Source organism: Anomaloglossus baeobatrachus, chromosome 3 (genome assembly GCF_048569485.1).
Source record: "Anomaloglossus baeobatrachus isolate aAnoBae1 chromosome 3, aAnoBae1.hap1, whole genome shotgun sequence".
Taxonomy (NCBI): Eukaryota; Metazoa; Chordata; class Amphibia; order Anura; family Aromobatidae; genus Anomaloglossus; species Anomaloglossus baeobatrachus.
The window spans coordinates 32,355,291-32,368,982 of record NC_134355.1 but is presented as its reverse complement, the minus strand read 5'-3'; the positions used below and the strand labels follow the sequence as shown (position 1 = coordinate 32,368,982).

General features: G+C 48.1%; 1 protein-coding gene across 2 annotated transcripts in view; it reads left to right on the top strand.

The window, feature by feature from the left end:
* MARK1 (microtubule affinity regulating kinase 1) overlaps positions 1-13,692 on the top strand; it is a 259,764-nt gene that overhangs the window by 199,718 nt on the left and 46,354 nt on the right. For both annotated transcript variants that reach the window (XM_075339110.1, XM_075339108.1), the window contains exon 6: positions 9,232-9,302. In XM_075339110.1, coding sequence (XP_075195225.1) covers positions 9,232-9,302 — 71 coding nt within the window. The remainder of the gene's footprint in view (positions 1-9,231; positions 9,303-13,692) is intronic.

The window sequence follows — 13,692 nt, the reverse complement described above, 5'->3', positions numbered from 1 at the left end:
TCCCACTGGACTCAATTTGCGCTGCTGCCCACTGGACCTCCTACTGGACTCAGTCATTCGGCGCCGCTGCCCACTGGACCTCCCAGTGGAAACTATCAATGTGCTCTGCTGCCCATTGGACCTCCCACTGGACTCAATCAATCTGCGCCACTGCAGACTGAAACTACCACTGAAATCAATCCGCGCCACTGCCCACTGGATCTCCCACTACACTCAATCTGTGCCGCTTCCTACTTGACTCAATCTGCATCGCTGCCTACTAGACCTCCCACTGGACTCAATCTGCACCACTATCCACTGTCCTCCCACTGGACTCAGTCAATTGGTGCCGCTGCCCACTGGACCTCCCACTGGACAGACTCTGCACCGCTATCTACTGGACCACTCACTGGACTCAATCTGCTCTGCTGTCCACTGGACCTCCCACTGGACTCAGTCAATCGGCGCCACTGCCCACTGGACCACCTAGTGGAATCAATCAATCTGTTCTGCTCACACTGGACTCAATCCCTTCCACACCCTGCTGCCCACAGAATGCTAATGCATTGGGTTGCCTTTAATTAGAGTTTTCTTATAAGTTCCGGAGGGGCAGAGGCGCGAGTTGTCTCGTTAGACAGCGTGTACCATAAATGCGTAAGTGCACACGTGTTGTGTAGCAGGACACCGGTGACTGCAGAGTGATGGATTCTATACTGACGTGCGGATAATGCAGGCAGACTCCATATTTATAGCTCACGGTGAGCTTTCCTTTCCTCATTATCTGTCTCCTGTGGTTTTGAAGTATTTCTGAAGGCTGGCTGGAGCACGTCCTAAGGGGATGGCAAGCTAGCATTGACTGATCGTCTCCTTATCCGCGGCAGCCATGACGGACTAATGACGGGTGACTCCACACTTCCAGGAGATGATATAATTTCGCAGACTTATTGCTCGGTCAGACATGTTTTCCGAAAACTATAACTTATTTATGAGTCCTCGTCCTGTGCGGTAATGATGTCCTCGAGGTTATTGATCGGCATTTGGTAAAAATCAACCTTCGTGATAAATGATTAAAGGGGCAGTTCCACGTTGTACAGTGATACTGTATCTCTAGAATATGCCATCACTTTATGATCGTGGTGGTCCAACCTCGGGGGTCCAACATGGGAACGGCCGAGGCTCCTTCCCTGACCCCCAGCTGTGCAGGACCCCCCAGTTGTGCAGCTGATCTATTCACTTAAAAGGAGCCTGAAGCCGTTGCCTACAGTAGAAGAGGCTGAGAAAAACTTAAAGGGATTGTCGGGGTCCCGGAGGTCAGACCCTCCCTTATCGAAATGGAGGGGGCTCATCCTAGTAATATGACAACACTCTACACAATGGGAGAACCTGCTAAATGAAAGAGCAGTAGGGTGCGAAGAATTAAGGGCCACATACACATTAGAGAGCCACTGATTGATTTATCGCTGTCTTTCTGGTGGCGGCATAGCGTCCGAAAAACAAGCGTATCGGCCGTTGCGATTCCAGTGTGCCGAACCTTCTCTCCCCTTATCTCATCTGTTGGAGATTAGTAGGGAGGAGGAGCTGTCAGTCAGGCTAGAGGGGCAGAGATTCAGCAGGGAGGAGGACACTGAGGAGCTGTCAGTCAGTCTAGGGGGGCAGAGATTCAGCAGGGAGGAGGACACTGAGGAGCTGTCAGTCAGTCTAGGGGGGCAGAGATTCAGCAGAGCCTGCAGGAGGGACACTGAGGAGCTGTCAGGCTAGGTGGGCAGAGATTCAACAGAGGCAGGGAGGAGGGACACTGAGGAGCTGTCAGTCAGGCTAGGTGGGCAGAGATTCAGCAGAGCCTGGAGGAGGGACACTGAGGAGCTGTCAGTCAGGCTAGGTGGGCAGAGAATCAGCAGAGGCAGGGAGGAGGGACATTGAGGAGCTGTCAGTCAGGCTAGGTGGGCAGAGATTCAGCAGAGCCTGGAGGAGGGACACTGAGGAGCTGTCAGTCAGGCTAGGTGGGCAGAGAATCAGCAGAGGCAGGGAGGAGGGACATTGAGGAGCTGTCAGTCAGGCTAGGTGGGCAGAGATTCAGCAGAGCCTAGAGGAGGGACACTGAGCAGCTGTCAGTCAGGCTAGGTGGGCAGAGAATCAGCAGAGGCAGGGAGGAGGGACTTTGAGGAGCTGTCAGTTAAACTTGATGGATTGAAAATCAGGAGGCATCAGGGATATTGAACAGCTGTTAATCAGGCTAGATGAGCAGTTTTTCAGCAAAGTGAGGGAGGAGGGATACTAAGGAGCTGTCAGTTTGCTTGATGGGCAGAAAATCAGCAAAGGCAGGGATGAGGGACACTGAGGAGCTGTTAAACTAGATGGACTGAGATTCACCAGAGGCAGGGGGGAGGGACACTGAGGAGTTGTCAGGCTAGGGGGGCAGAGATTCAGCAGAGGGAGGGTGGAAGAACACTGAGCAGATGCCAGTCAGCCGAGGTGGGCAGCGATTCAGCAAAGGCAGGGAGGAAAGACACTGAGGAGCTGTCAGTCAGACTAGAAGGGCAGAGAATCAGCAGAGGCAGGGAGGAGGGACACTGAGGAGCTGTCAGTCAGACTAGAAGTGCAGAGAATCAGCAGAGGCAGGGAGGAGGGACACTGAGGAACTGTCAGTTAGGCTAGATAGGCAGGGAGGATGGACACTGAGGAACTGTCAGGCTACATGGGAAAAGATTCATCAGGAGCAGCAGAAGGAAGAACACTGAGGAGCTGTCCATCAGTCTACAAGGGTAGATATTCAGCAGAGGAAGGTAAGGAAGGTAGGAGTGACCCTGAATAGCTGTCAGTTTTGCTACATGAGCTGAGAATCAGCAGAGGCAGGGAGGAGGGACACTGAGGAGCAGTCAGTCAGACTAGAAGGGCAGAGAATCAGCAGAGGCAGGGAGGAGGGACACCGAGGAGCAGTCAGTCAGACTAGAAGGGCAGAGATTCAGCAGAGGCAGGGAGGAGGGACACTGAGGAGCAGTCAGTCAGACTAGAAGGGCAGAGATTCAGCAGAGGCAGGGAGGAGGGACACTGAGGAGCTGTCTGTCAGACTAGAAGGGCACAGAATCAGCAGAGGCAGGGAGGAGGGACACTGAGGAGCTGTCAGTCAGACTAGAAGGGCAGAGATTCAGCAGAGGCAGGGAGGAGGGACACTGAGGAGCTGTCTGTCAGACTAGAAGGGCAGAGATTCAGCAGAGGCAGGGAGGAGGGACACTGAGGAGCTGTCAGTGAGACTAGAAGGGCAGAGATTCAGCAGAGGCAGGGAGGAGGGACACTGAGGAGCTGTCAGTCAGACTAGAAGGGCAGAGATTCAGCAGAGGCAGGGAGGAGGGACACTGAGGAGCTGTCAGTGAGACTAGAAGGGCAGAGATTCAGCAGAGGCAGGGAGGAGGGACACTGAGGAGCTGTCAGTCAGACTAGAAGGGCAGAGATTCAGCAGAGGCAGGGAGGAGGGACACTGAGGAGCTGTCTGTCAGACTAGAAGGGCAGAGATTCAGCAGAGGCAGGGAGGAGGGACACTGAGGAGCTGTCAGTGAGACTAGAAGGGCAGAGATTCAGCAGAGGCAGGGAGGAGGGACACTGAGGAGCTGTCTGTCAGACTAGAAGGGCAGAGATTCAGCAGAGGCAGGGAGGAGGGACACTGAGGAGCTGTCAGTGAGACTAGAAGGGCAGAGATTCAGCAGAGGCAGGGAGGAGGGACACTGAGGAGCTGTCAGTCAGACTAGAAGGGCAGAGATTAAGCAGAGGCAGGGAGGAGGGACACTGAGGAGCTGTCAGTCAGACTAGAAGGGCAGAGATTAAGCAGAGGCAGGGAGGAGGGACACTGAGGAGCTGTCAGTCAGACTAGAAGGGCAGAGATTCAGCAGAGGCAGGGAGGAGCGACACTGAGGAGCTGTTAATCAGATTAGAAGGGGAAATATTCAGCAAAGGCAGGCAAAAGAAATACTGACTAGCTGTCAGTTATGCTAGTTGGGCAGTGTCAGCAGATTTATGGAGGAGGAACACTGAGCAACTGTTACTCAGGCAATATAGTCATAGGTCCATTGGACTAGCTTGGCAGATATTCTATAAAGGCAGGGAGGAGTTACACTAAGGAGCTATTAATCGAGCTAGGTGGTGAAGATGGAGTATAAACATTCAGAAATTATTGTAAAACTATTCTATTGTGGATTTTCACAGTAAATACACCAGTCACATCAGGTCTGAGAGATATTTGTAATAATATGTGCAGTTTGCATTGTGAAATCTGGTGACAGATCTGCTCTAGAGCGAGTGTCTGTCTTTGAACCATCAGATCAGACACAGGTACATAACTGGGTGTGAATTCGTTTCTTAAGAATCTCTAGAGTGACCGCATGGATTATAATGGGGGTCGTCTGGTTTCCTTAATGGCGTCCATGAATTTAGTGGTGAAACTGCTGCAGCCTCCATCTTACTATTGGAAAGTTCTAGGAGTTTTCATTTATATAAAAATTACTCCTTAGCTCAGTTTTTGGGGTGGGGGGGCCTGTCCGTTCTGATATGTCCATATATTAATTTCCTTATAGAAATTTATGAGTAAATTGTCATCTGTGTGGTTAATTGGGGTGGGACACTGACACTATCCAATCAGTGATGACAGTGTCGGACTGTCTGTGGACACGCCTCTTCTAGGAAGGGAATGTTAACGCCCACTTATAAGTTTTTTCACATTTCCAGGAGGAATAACAGAGGAACGGCACGATGCAGAATTGTAGGAAGAGCTGATTCTGAGTTGCTATTTCACATAGTATTTAATGAAACAGATGTCGGGAAGGCTGACAGGTCCCCTTTAAGTAGTCATTATTACCATGCCCTGCGTCTTCCGGACAGTACTAAACATTCACCTAAGCCAGGCAATTAGTTTGCCGTCTTATCACATGACCACACAGCGGTGGGCTTTGTGCTGACAGGCAGAGACGGACCCTGGGACAGGAGAGCGCTGAGCGGGGGCTACCACCGGTATTGATGCAGACAGGCACTTATCACCGGAGTCCGGATGAAGACTTTCTTATTGGCTGATATAATTTACTGACCTTGCCCTTCCATCCATTGCCAATTTAATACTGTCTAGATCCATAATAATTCAGGAGATGGGGAGTAACATTGCTCAGAAATGTGTGGCCGATCGTTCATTTCTGTGCAAAATGTACTACAATTGCAAAAGCACAACTAACCATGTGTTTGTGGGGAGGGGCGCAATTCTGATTTTCATACAACCCCTTCAATATTTCTCTATTGACTTAAAGGGGTTGTCTCGTAATGCAAACACTAGTTCATATGCTCTGGTAGGACCTATGAATTTCATAGAGGGGGGAGGGTTCCTGCTCAGGGCCCCCCTTAGGATCCCCAGAACTCTGAGCAATTCTGAAGGATTTGTCGCCACCATGTAGTATTACTTTTCCCCTGCTTTCATCAGCAAAAATTGACTGTCTGATGACGTTGCTAGGAACTGGACCCTGCAGCCCGTTTTGTTCGGATGAGACAACCCCTTTAAAAGACACCTTACCAACAGTTTCTCCATACATTGTCACAGTGTCCTCCCTTCTGAACCTTTTCCTTTTTCTTCTTTCTGGCAATCAGCGGTATCGATGGGAAAACCTGAAAATAAAGTGTTCATTTTTCCCACAGCACCACCACAGGCGACACTAGGTACTAAACACAGTCTATGCTAAACAATGGGCTGTCTCTGTAACACAGAACAGCATGGGTCCTCCAGAGAGTTAGTGAATCGCTCCCTCTGGATATTCCCCACCTTCTATAAGGGATAAGGTTCTTGAACCCTCTTCTATTAACTCAGAATTACTATTAAGGGTATATTGGTGTCACGAATGTGTCACGGGTGACACAGTCCTGTGGTGTCCGGCTATAGAAGGTCACAGCGTTTGGCTACACAAACTGCTCCCTGACCTTCTATTATTTCTGCTTGGTTTTCCATCCCTTTCCCTTTAGGACCCTGCTCAGTCCCTCAGCCTTTCAGCTGCTTTTTATCAGCACTTCCCTTGTGTCTTTATATACTGTATCTTCACTTCCTATTACTCGGTGCTGGTGATAGCTCTTATACCCTTAACAAGTCTTCAGTGCAAGCAGTCGGCTTGCATAGAACTGGAGAAACTTTGTTGCTGTTGCAGATCTTCTCCCTGTGTCATTTGGAGATAAGTTATTCGTTCACTTTCCCCCCGTTTGTAATCCCTGTGTCTTCTATAGTGCTTAGTGGGGTTGACTAAGCGCTCAACGCATTTGTTCCTTATCTAGGGCCACTTAACGGTCAACCAGGGTCAGGTATCCTGCTTGGCGCATAGGTGCAGAACTTATCTAGGGTGATGAGGGAAGCCAGGGCCCTGCTGTAGGCTTGGTCAAGGGGTACCACCTCCCTTTTCCCTAGACACAGGGTTTCCCTTCCCTTTTGCCGTTCGCTTGGTACTTCCCAATACCTATCGGGACAATGGGCCTTCTATGCTGGTTATTCCTTTAACCCCTTCTTGATGTAAAACCTAATAGTATATGCTACGTCTGATGAGAACGAGTCAAGAGCCGAGCCAGCACTATACACTGCAGGTGGCATCTGCACCAACAGCAGCGACCTGAGCTGCCACCGATCGCTGCTGTTTAACTGATTAGATGCCACTGTAATGCTCTGATAGCTGTTTTGTGGCATTGTTGTTTTGGTGCCGAGTACCCCACAACGTTATGAATTCAATGGAGCCGAAGAGTCGCCCCAATCTTAATGCTCCAAAGAAGTGGGAATTCATAGGTTCTGCAATTCGTCAGTATACAGAAGAAGTGATCGAAGGATCGTAGGTTCATATGCCTTAGGAAGGCTAAAAAATAAGTTAAAAATATATAAAAAATAATAATAGATTAAAAAATATATATATATATATATATATAAATATTCTATAAATGAAAAAAATAACAATAAAAAAAATTATAAAAAAAAGAAACAAAAAAAGAACAGTGGAAAATCACCCGGTCTTAAGGGGTTAAGCAGCTGATAAAAGCACGTTGTGTTCTGGCGAAGCCTTAAGATGTGAGGACATCAGAGTTTTTACTTAATTAGACTGTATAAGTTTAATGGCGATTTTGGCAGCGGTCGTGTCCAGCTGTGTAACCGGCCAGAAGTCGGATTCCAAGCCAATCACTTCATCCGCTATCACGTTACCGCCGCATCAGCGTTTCCCAGGACACTCGATCATGCTGCTGCTGCTGGGGGGAGACAGGTGAATCCAGCGTGAGAACGGTCACCTCGTTACACCATTAATGATTCATCAGCGCGTGATGTCATCATCATCACCATCCTCATCATCCTCATGGTTATAAACCATGAAGATGAGGCCCTAAAATAATATAGGAAACTGGGGAGAGACAGGTGAATCCAGCGTGAGAACGGTCACCTCGTTACACCATTAATGATTCATCAGCGCGTGACATCATCATCATCATCACCATCCTCATCATCACCATCATGGTTATAAACCATGAAGATGAGGCCATAACATAATATAGGAAACTGGGGGGGGGATACATAAATTTATGTTCCCCAGATAAGGTATAAACTTCAAAGCAAATATTCAAACAGGGAGAACAAGCAGTAATAATACCAAAAAGGAAGGAAAAAGTCTGTGTAGAAAAATATGTAAAAAAAAAAGTTTATTACCAAAAAAAATCACAAAAAAAAACCAATATAAGGAATTCAAACACCAAAATCGCTTAAAAAGCAGGAGGACAGAAATGGTTACATAGGTGTAGGGGTATACATAGACTATTGGAAGGAATCAAGCACAGAAAAACATTTTCCCACCTCTGCCTCTAAGTGAGTCTGTATATAAAAGAGTGACCCAATACATGTGTATAGAAAGATGTTACCCACCCAGGGTTAAAGGAGAGGAGGGACATAATGAAAGTGCAGCATCGATTGCTAGTGATAAAATAGCAAACCCTTTAAAGGAGGGGAAATAGTAGGGTCACAGAAAGGAGGTAAAGAGCACTAAAATAAAAAGGCTCGACAGATGGTAGCAATAAGCTTGTAACAATGGCAAGGTAAGAGTCTACATAACTTCACAAAGGTGTAAAGGAGAGCAAAAGGCGAGGGGGGAATGCCCCAACGTCCGTTTCGCTATCAGCAGCTTTTTCCTAGGGGTCCTCCGTCCAATTTTCATTTTCTATGTACTACAGGATACTGTTAACACTTTTACATCTACAATGGTGGCTTCCACAGTAGCGCACGTGCACAGGTCTGCCAACAGCTGAGCGGTGTAGATACCTTGCGTTTTTGCTGTGTACGCGTGCGCGGGAGCCTTAGTGACGCTTCCGGGCTCCCGCGCATGCTCCATTGACGCTTGTTCTCTCTCTCCACAGCTCGCCCTTGGCGGCCCGCACATGCGCCGTATACACCGCGACTAATTGCAAGTAGCCAGACATGTTTCCCTACTATAAACCAACCCACAGGCAGACTCTCCAGTATACTACCCCTTGAAAAAAGCTGCTGATAGCGAAACAGATGTTGGGGCATTCTTAACACACTTTGGGTTCAGTCTTGCCCCACTTTGTCAAGGAACATAATGTTTCACATCAGACCCAGATAAATTAAACTTGCTTTCATTACTAAAATGAACTGTGGATCACTTCTCCTCTGTCCACACAACATGCTCCTTTTGATTCTTTCTGCTAATGAGAGGTTTGGTCACTGCAGAGTGGGCTTTCAGTCCAAATGCCCTTAAACGTCGTGACACTGTATGACGAGACAGATCCTTACCCTGTTCAGTGCTGAACTGGCGGCAATTCCAGCTGCAGTGTTGAAACGAGATTCTCCGCATTATCCTGTCCTCTCTCGCATTTGTCTTTTGAGGGCGACCAGTCTTCTTGGGGGACTTGAAAGAGTTTGTCAAGTTGTAAAGATGCAATATTCTCAAAATCATATACTTAGAACAACCAACTTCTCTTTTTAAGTCTAAAGGTAAAATGAGTCTCCTGATTTTATGCATTCTGAGAGTAAAAATATAACTTTTTTTCCCTAATAATGCAGAGTGTCTAATTATCTAAAAATTACATTTTTGCTGGATTTATGGAAATAAAAGTGTTTTTGCTGCAGCAGCTTAGGGGTTAACGCATTGATCGCCCTCCGTGGGCTCACACCGTATATATGTCATATTTATGATGCAGACTGAGCGTGTCCAGTCATGACCCGTGTGTAATAAATGTGTTTATTTCTTGCAGGAGAAGTGTTTGATTATTTAGTGGCCCACGGGAGGATGAAGGAGAAGGAGGCGCGGGCGAAATTTAGGCAGGTAAAGAAGGAAAGAAGCGGCTATTTATAGTCTGAGTGACGTCTTTTCTCGTGGAGGTTTTCCAGGTGGTCTGCTGTACATTAACCTTCGCTCGCTGCACGCTCGGAGTATAATAAGCTGGCGGTACAAGGTGGGGGGGGTGTACTGATATTCGGAGATCGGAGCTATTTTTAGGCCGCCCGTGTGCATTTGGTTTCCTTTGCTGGTTAGTATAACTGGACCGGCTTCCGCATTGACGTCGGGAACACGGCCGCGCGACGTAGGATGCCTAATTGCTTCCTTGTGTGATTTCCAAGAAATTCAGGAGGCTGGCCCCCTGTTCTTTGATCTCTGGGTACTGCTAAATTGCAGTCAGATGTAGCTGAGCTGAGCTAATGTTAATGATAAGAACTACATGTTCTTATCTCAGTTGGGGTCAATTCACACGGCTATAGTTTAGGACCCTGGAAATAGTCAATTGCACAATTTACAAGGGCCGATTTCCACTACGAATGAGCAAAAAAACCAAACAACTGGCAGCATCTACACTAAAACTGGTCTCCACTATGATACATTATAGGCAGAACGTGCACCCGTTGGGTAAAGGGAATAGAACATGGGCAGTAGGTTTCACTGCTTCCCCTCTTCCTCTGGTGGTCAGCTTATCTCTCACAGTAACAAAGGATTACAGAGAGAAGTAGAAAACGGGTTTCTGTAAGCCGCGCCAATGATCACAACTCTGAAGATCAGATTAATGTGACTTTATTGTTGCATAGGTCTACGCGTTTCAGGAGCTCTGCCCCCTTCCTCAGGACCATAGAAAAGACAACATCAAATCCCTTGAAATGTCTTTTCTATGGTCCTGAGGAAGGGGGCAGAGCTCCTGAAACGCGTAGACCTATGCAACAATAAAGTCACATTAATCTGATCTTCAGACTTGTGATCATTGGCGCGGCTTACAGAAACCCGTTTTCTACTTCTCTCTGTTATCTGCCACTTGGGTTGCCGTTGCCGTGATCCATTTCTACATGCGATTATAGTAGTTGTGACTGTCACAACTACAGTTGGTGAGTATTATTGCTCCCCCCACCCTTGCCCTGTACCTATAAGGGTAAGACCCTATTGCGCTTTATTTTCCACAGCTTTTTTCTCCTAGTAACAAAGGATTGGGCATGTTGAAATTCAACATGCCCTATCCCTCTTTACCCTGACATCTGCCATTGGGGAAATGTCAGATTAGAATTAACATGTCCATGAAACACAGTCTGAGTACGGTCTCCGTTGTGCTACATCATTCGACTGTCCGTGATGCCGACGGGTGGAAGGAATGTAACACGGAGAGAAGGTATCGCCGCTTCCTCTGTCGTTTAGCTTATCTCTCACAGTAACAAAGGATTGGGCATGTTGAAATTCAACATGCCCTATCGCTCTTTACCCTGACATCTGCCATTGGGGAAACGTCAGGCTAGAATTAAGATGTCCATGAAACACAGTCTGAGTAAGGACCGCCACCATTCTGATGCGGCAGCATCTACAATAAAACTGGTCTTCATTGTGCTACATTACACGCCTGTCTGTAATGCCGATGGGTGGAGAGAATGTAACACGAGGAGAAGGTATTGCCGCTTCCTCTGGAGGTCAGCTTATTTTTCACAGTAACAAAGCATTGGGCATATTGAAATTCAACATGCCCCATCTGCATTTTTACCCTGACATCTGCTATTGGGGAAAGGTCGGGCTACAATTAAGATGTCCATGAAACACAATCTGAGTATGGACCATCACCAATCCTATGCGGCAACATCTACAATAAAACTGGTCTCTATTGTGTTACATAACACACCCGTTCGTGATGCCGACAAGTGAAGGAATTGTAACACGAGGAGAAGGTTTCGCCGCTTACTCTGAATGTCGCTTCCTCTGGAGGTCAGCTTATCTCTCACTGTAACAAAGGATTGGGCATGTTGAAATTCAACATGCCCCATCCGCATCTTTACCCTGACATCTGCTATTGGGGAAAAGTCGGGCTATAATTAAGATGTCCATGAAACACAGTCTGAGGCCTGAAACACACATCCGTGAAACACGTGCGTGTTTGGTCCGTTTCCGTGTATACTGGAGACACGGCCAAACGTGCACCAATGTTATTGTATGATAAAAGCTCCACGTGCGTTTTTGATGCATGTCCGTTTGTCCGTGATCCGTACCTGTGTGTGTTTTGCACGGCAGCATGTCCGTTTTCTGCACGCAACACGCAGCACGGACCCAATGAAAGTCAATGGGTCTGTGCGCACGTCCGAGTGACACGGACGCATCTCTGCTTGCTCCCTGTACGTTTTGTGCTTTTTTCATGTGATGTCGGTCTTTTTTCTTTTTCTGTTTCGTTCTCTCCCTCAGTCCGTCGGTCGGTCTCTATGTCTGTCGGTCGGTCTCTCTGTCTTATCTGTCCCTCTAGCTGTCTGTCGGTCAGTCCCCCCCCCCCTCTCATACTTACCGTTCCCCGATCACCGACGCTGCACGGCTGTTATAAAAACTTCGGCGGCTTTTACTATTTTGAAAAAGCCGGCCGCCCATTAATCAATCTCGTATTCCCTGCTTTACCCGCCCACCGGCGCCTGTGATTGGTTGCAGTCACACACGCCCACCACGCTGAGTGACAGCTGTCTCACTGCACCCAATCACAGCAGCCGGTGGGCGTGTCTATACTGTGCAGTGAAATAAATAAATAAATAATTAAAAAAAACGGCGTGCGGTCCCCCCCCATTTTAATACCAGCCAGATAAAGCCATACGGCTGAAGGCTGGTATTCTCAGGATGGGGAGCTCCACGTTATGGGGATCCCCCCACCCTAACAATATCAGTCAGCAGCCGCCCAGAATTGCCGCATACATTAGATGCGACAGTTCTGGGACTGTACCCGACTCTTCCCGATTTGCCCTGGTGCGTTGGCAAATCGGGGTAATAAGGAGTTATTGGCAGCCCATAGCTGCCAATAAGTCCTAGATTAATCATGTCAGGCGTCTCCCCGAGATACCTTCCATGATTAATCTGTAAGTGACAGTTAAAAAACACACACCCGAAAAATCCTTTATTAGAAATAAAAAACACAAACAAATTCCCTCATTACCAATTTATTAACCCCGACAAAGCCCTCCATGTCCGGCGTAATCCACGGACCTCCAGCGTCGCTTCCAGCTCTGCTGCATGGAGGTGACAGGAGCAGCAGAAGACACCGCCGCTCCGGTCACCTCCACGCAGCTAATGAGATGAGTAGCGCGATCAGCTGCTGTCACTGAGGTTACCCGCGGCCACCGCTGGATCCAGCGGTGGCCGCGAGTTACCTGACTGACAGCAGCTGATCGCGCTACTCATCTCATTAGCTGCGTGGAGGTGACCGGAGCGGCGGTGTCTTCTGCTGCTCCTGTCACCTCCATGCAGCAGAGCTGGAAGCGACGCTGGAGGTCCGTGGATTACGCCGGACATGGAGGGCTTTGTCGGGGTTAATAAATTGGTAATGAGGGAATTTGTTTGTGTTTTTTATTTCTAATAAAGGATTTTTCGGGTGTGTGTTTTTTAACTGTCACTTACAGATTAATCATGGAAGGTATCTCGGGGAGACGCCTGACATGATTAATCTAGGACTTATTGGCAGCTATGGGCTGCCAATAACTCCTTATTACCCCGATTTGCCAACGCACCAGGGCAAATCGGGAAGAGTCGGGTACAGTCCCAGAACTGTCGCATCTAATGTATGCGGCAATTCTGGGCGGCTGCTGACTGATATTGTTAGGGTGGGGGGCTCCCCATAACGTGGAGCTCCCCATCCTGAGAATACCAGCCTTCAGCCGTATGGCTTTATCTGACTGGTATTAAAATGGGGGGGGACCGCACGCCGTTTTTTTAAATTATTTATTTATTTATTTATTTTACTGCACAGTATAGACGCGCCCACCGGCTGCTGTGATTGGGTGCAGTGATACAGCTGTCACTCAGCGTGGTGGGCGTGTCTCACTGCAACCAATCACAGGCGCCGGTGGGCGGGGAAAGCAGGGAATACGAGATTGTTTAATGAGCGGCCGGCTTTTTCAAATTAGAAAAAGCCGCCGGAGCAGTGTGAACGCCGTGCAGCGCCGGTGATCGGGGATCGGTGAGTATGAGAGAGGGGGGGACACTTCAGTCACTCGGGGGATTAGCGGTCACCGGTGAATCCTTCACAGGTGACCGCTAATCAGTACATGGCACAAAGACAGAGCCGCGGCATGACAATGAAGTCGGGTGAAGTTCACCCGAGTTCATTTTCATCCCGCTACTCTGTCTTCCGACATGTACTGGTAACAACATTTTGCATCACACACGTACATTTCACACGGACAACACACACACGTCAGTTATTTCACTCACGCACACACGG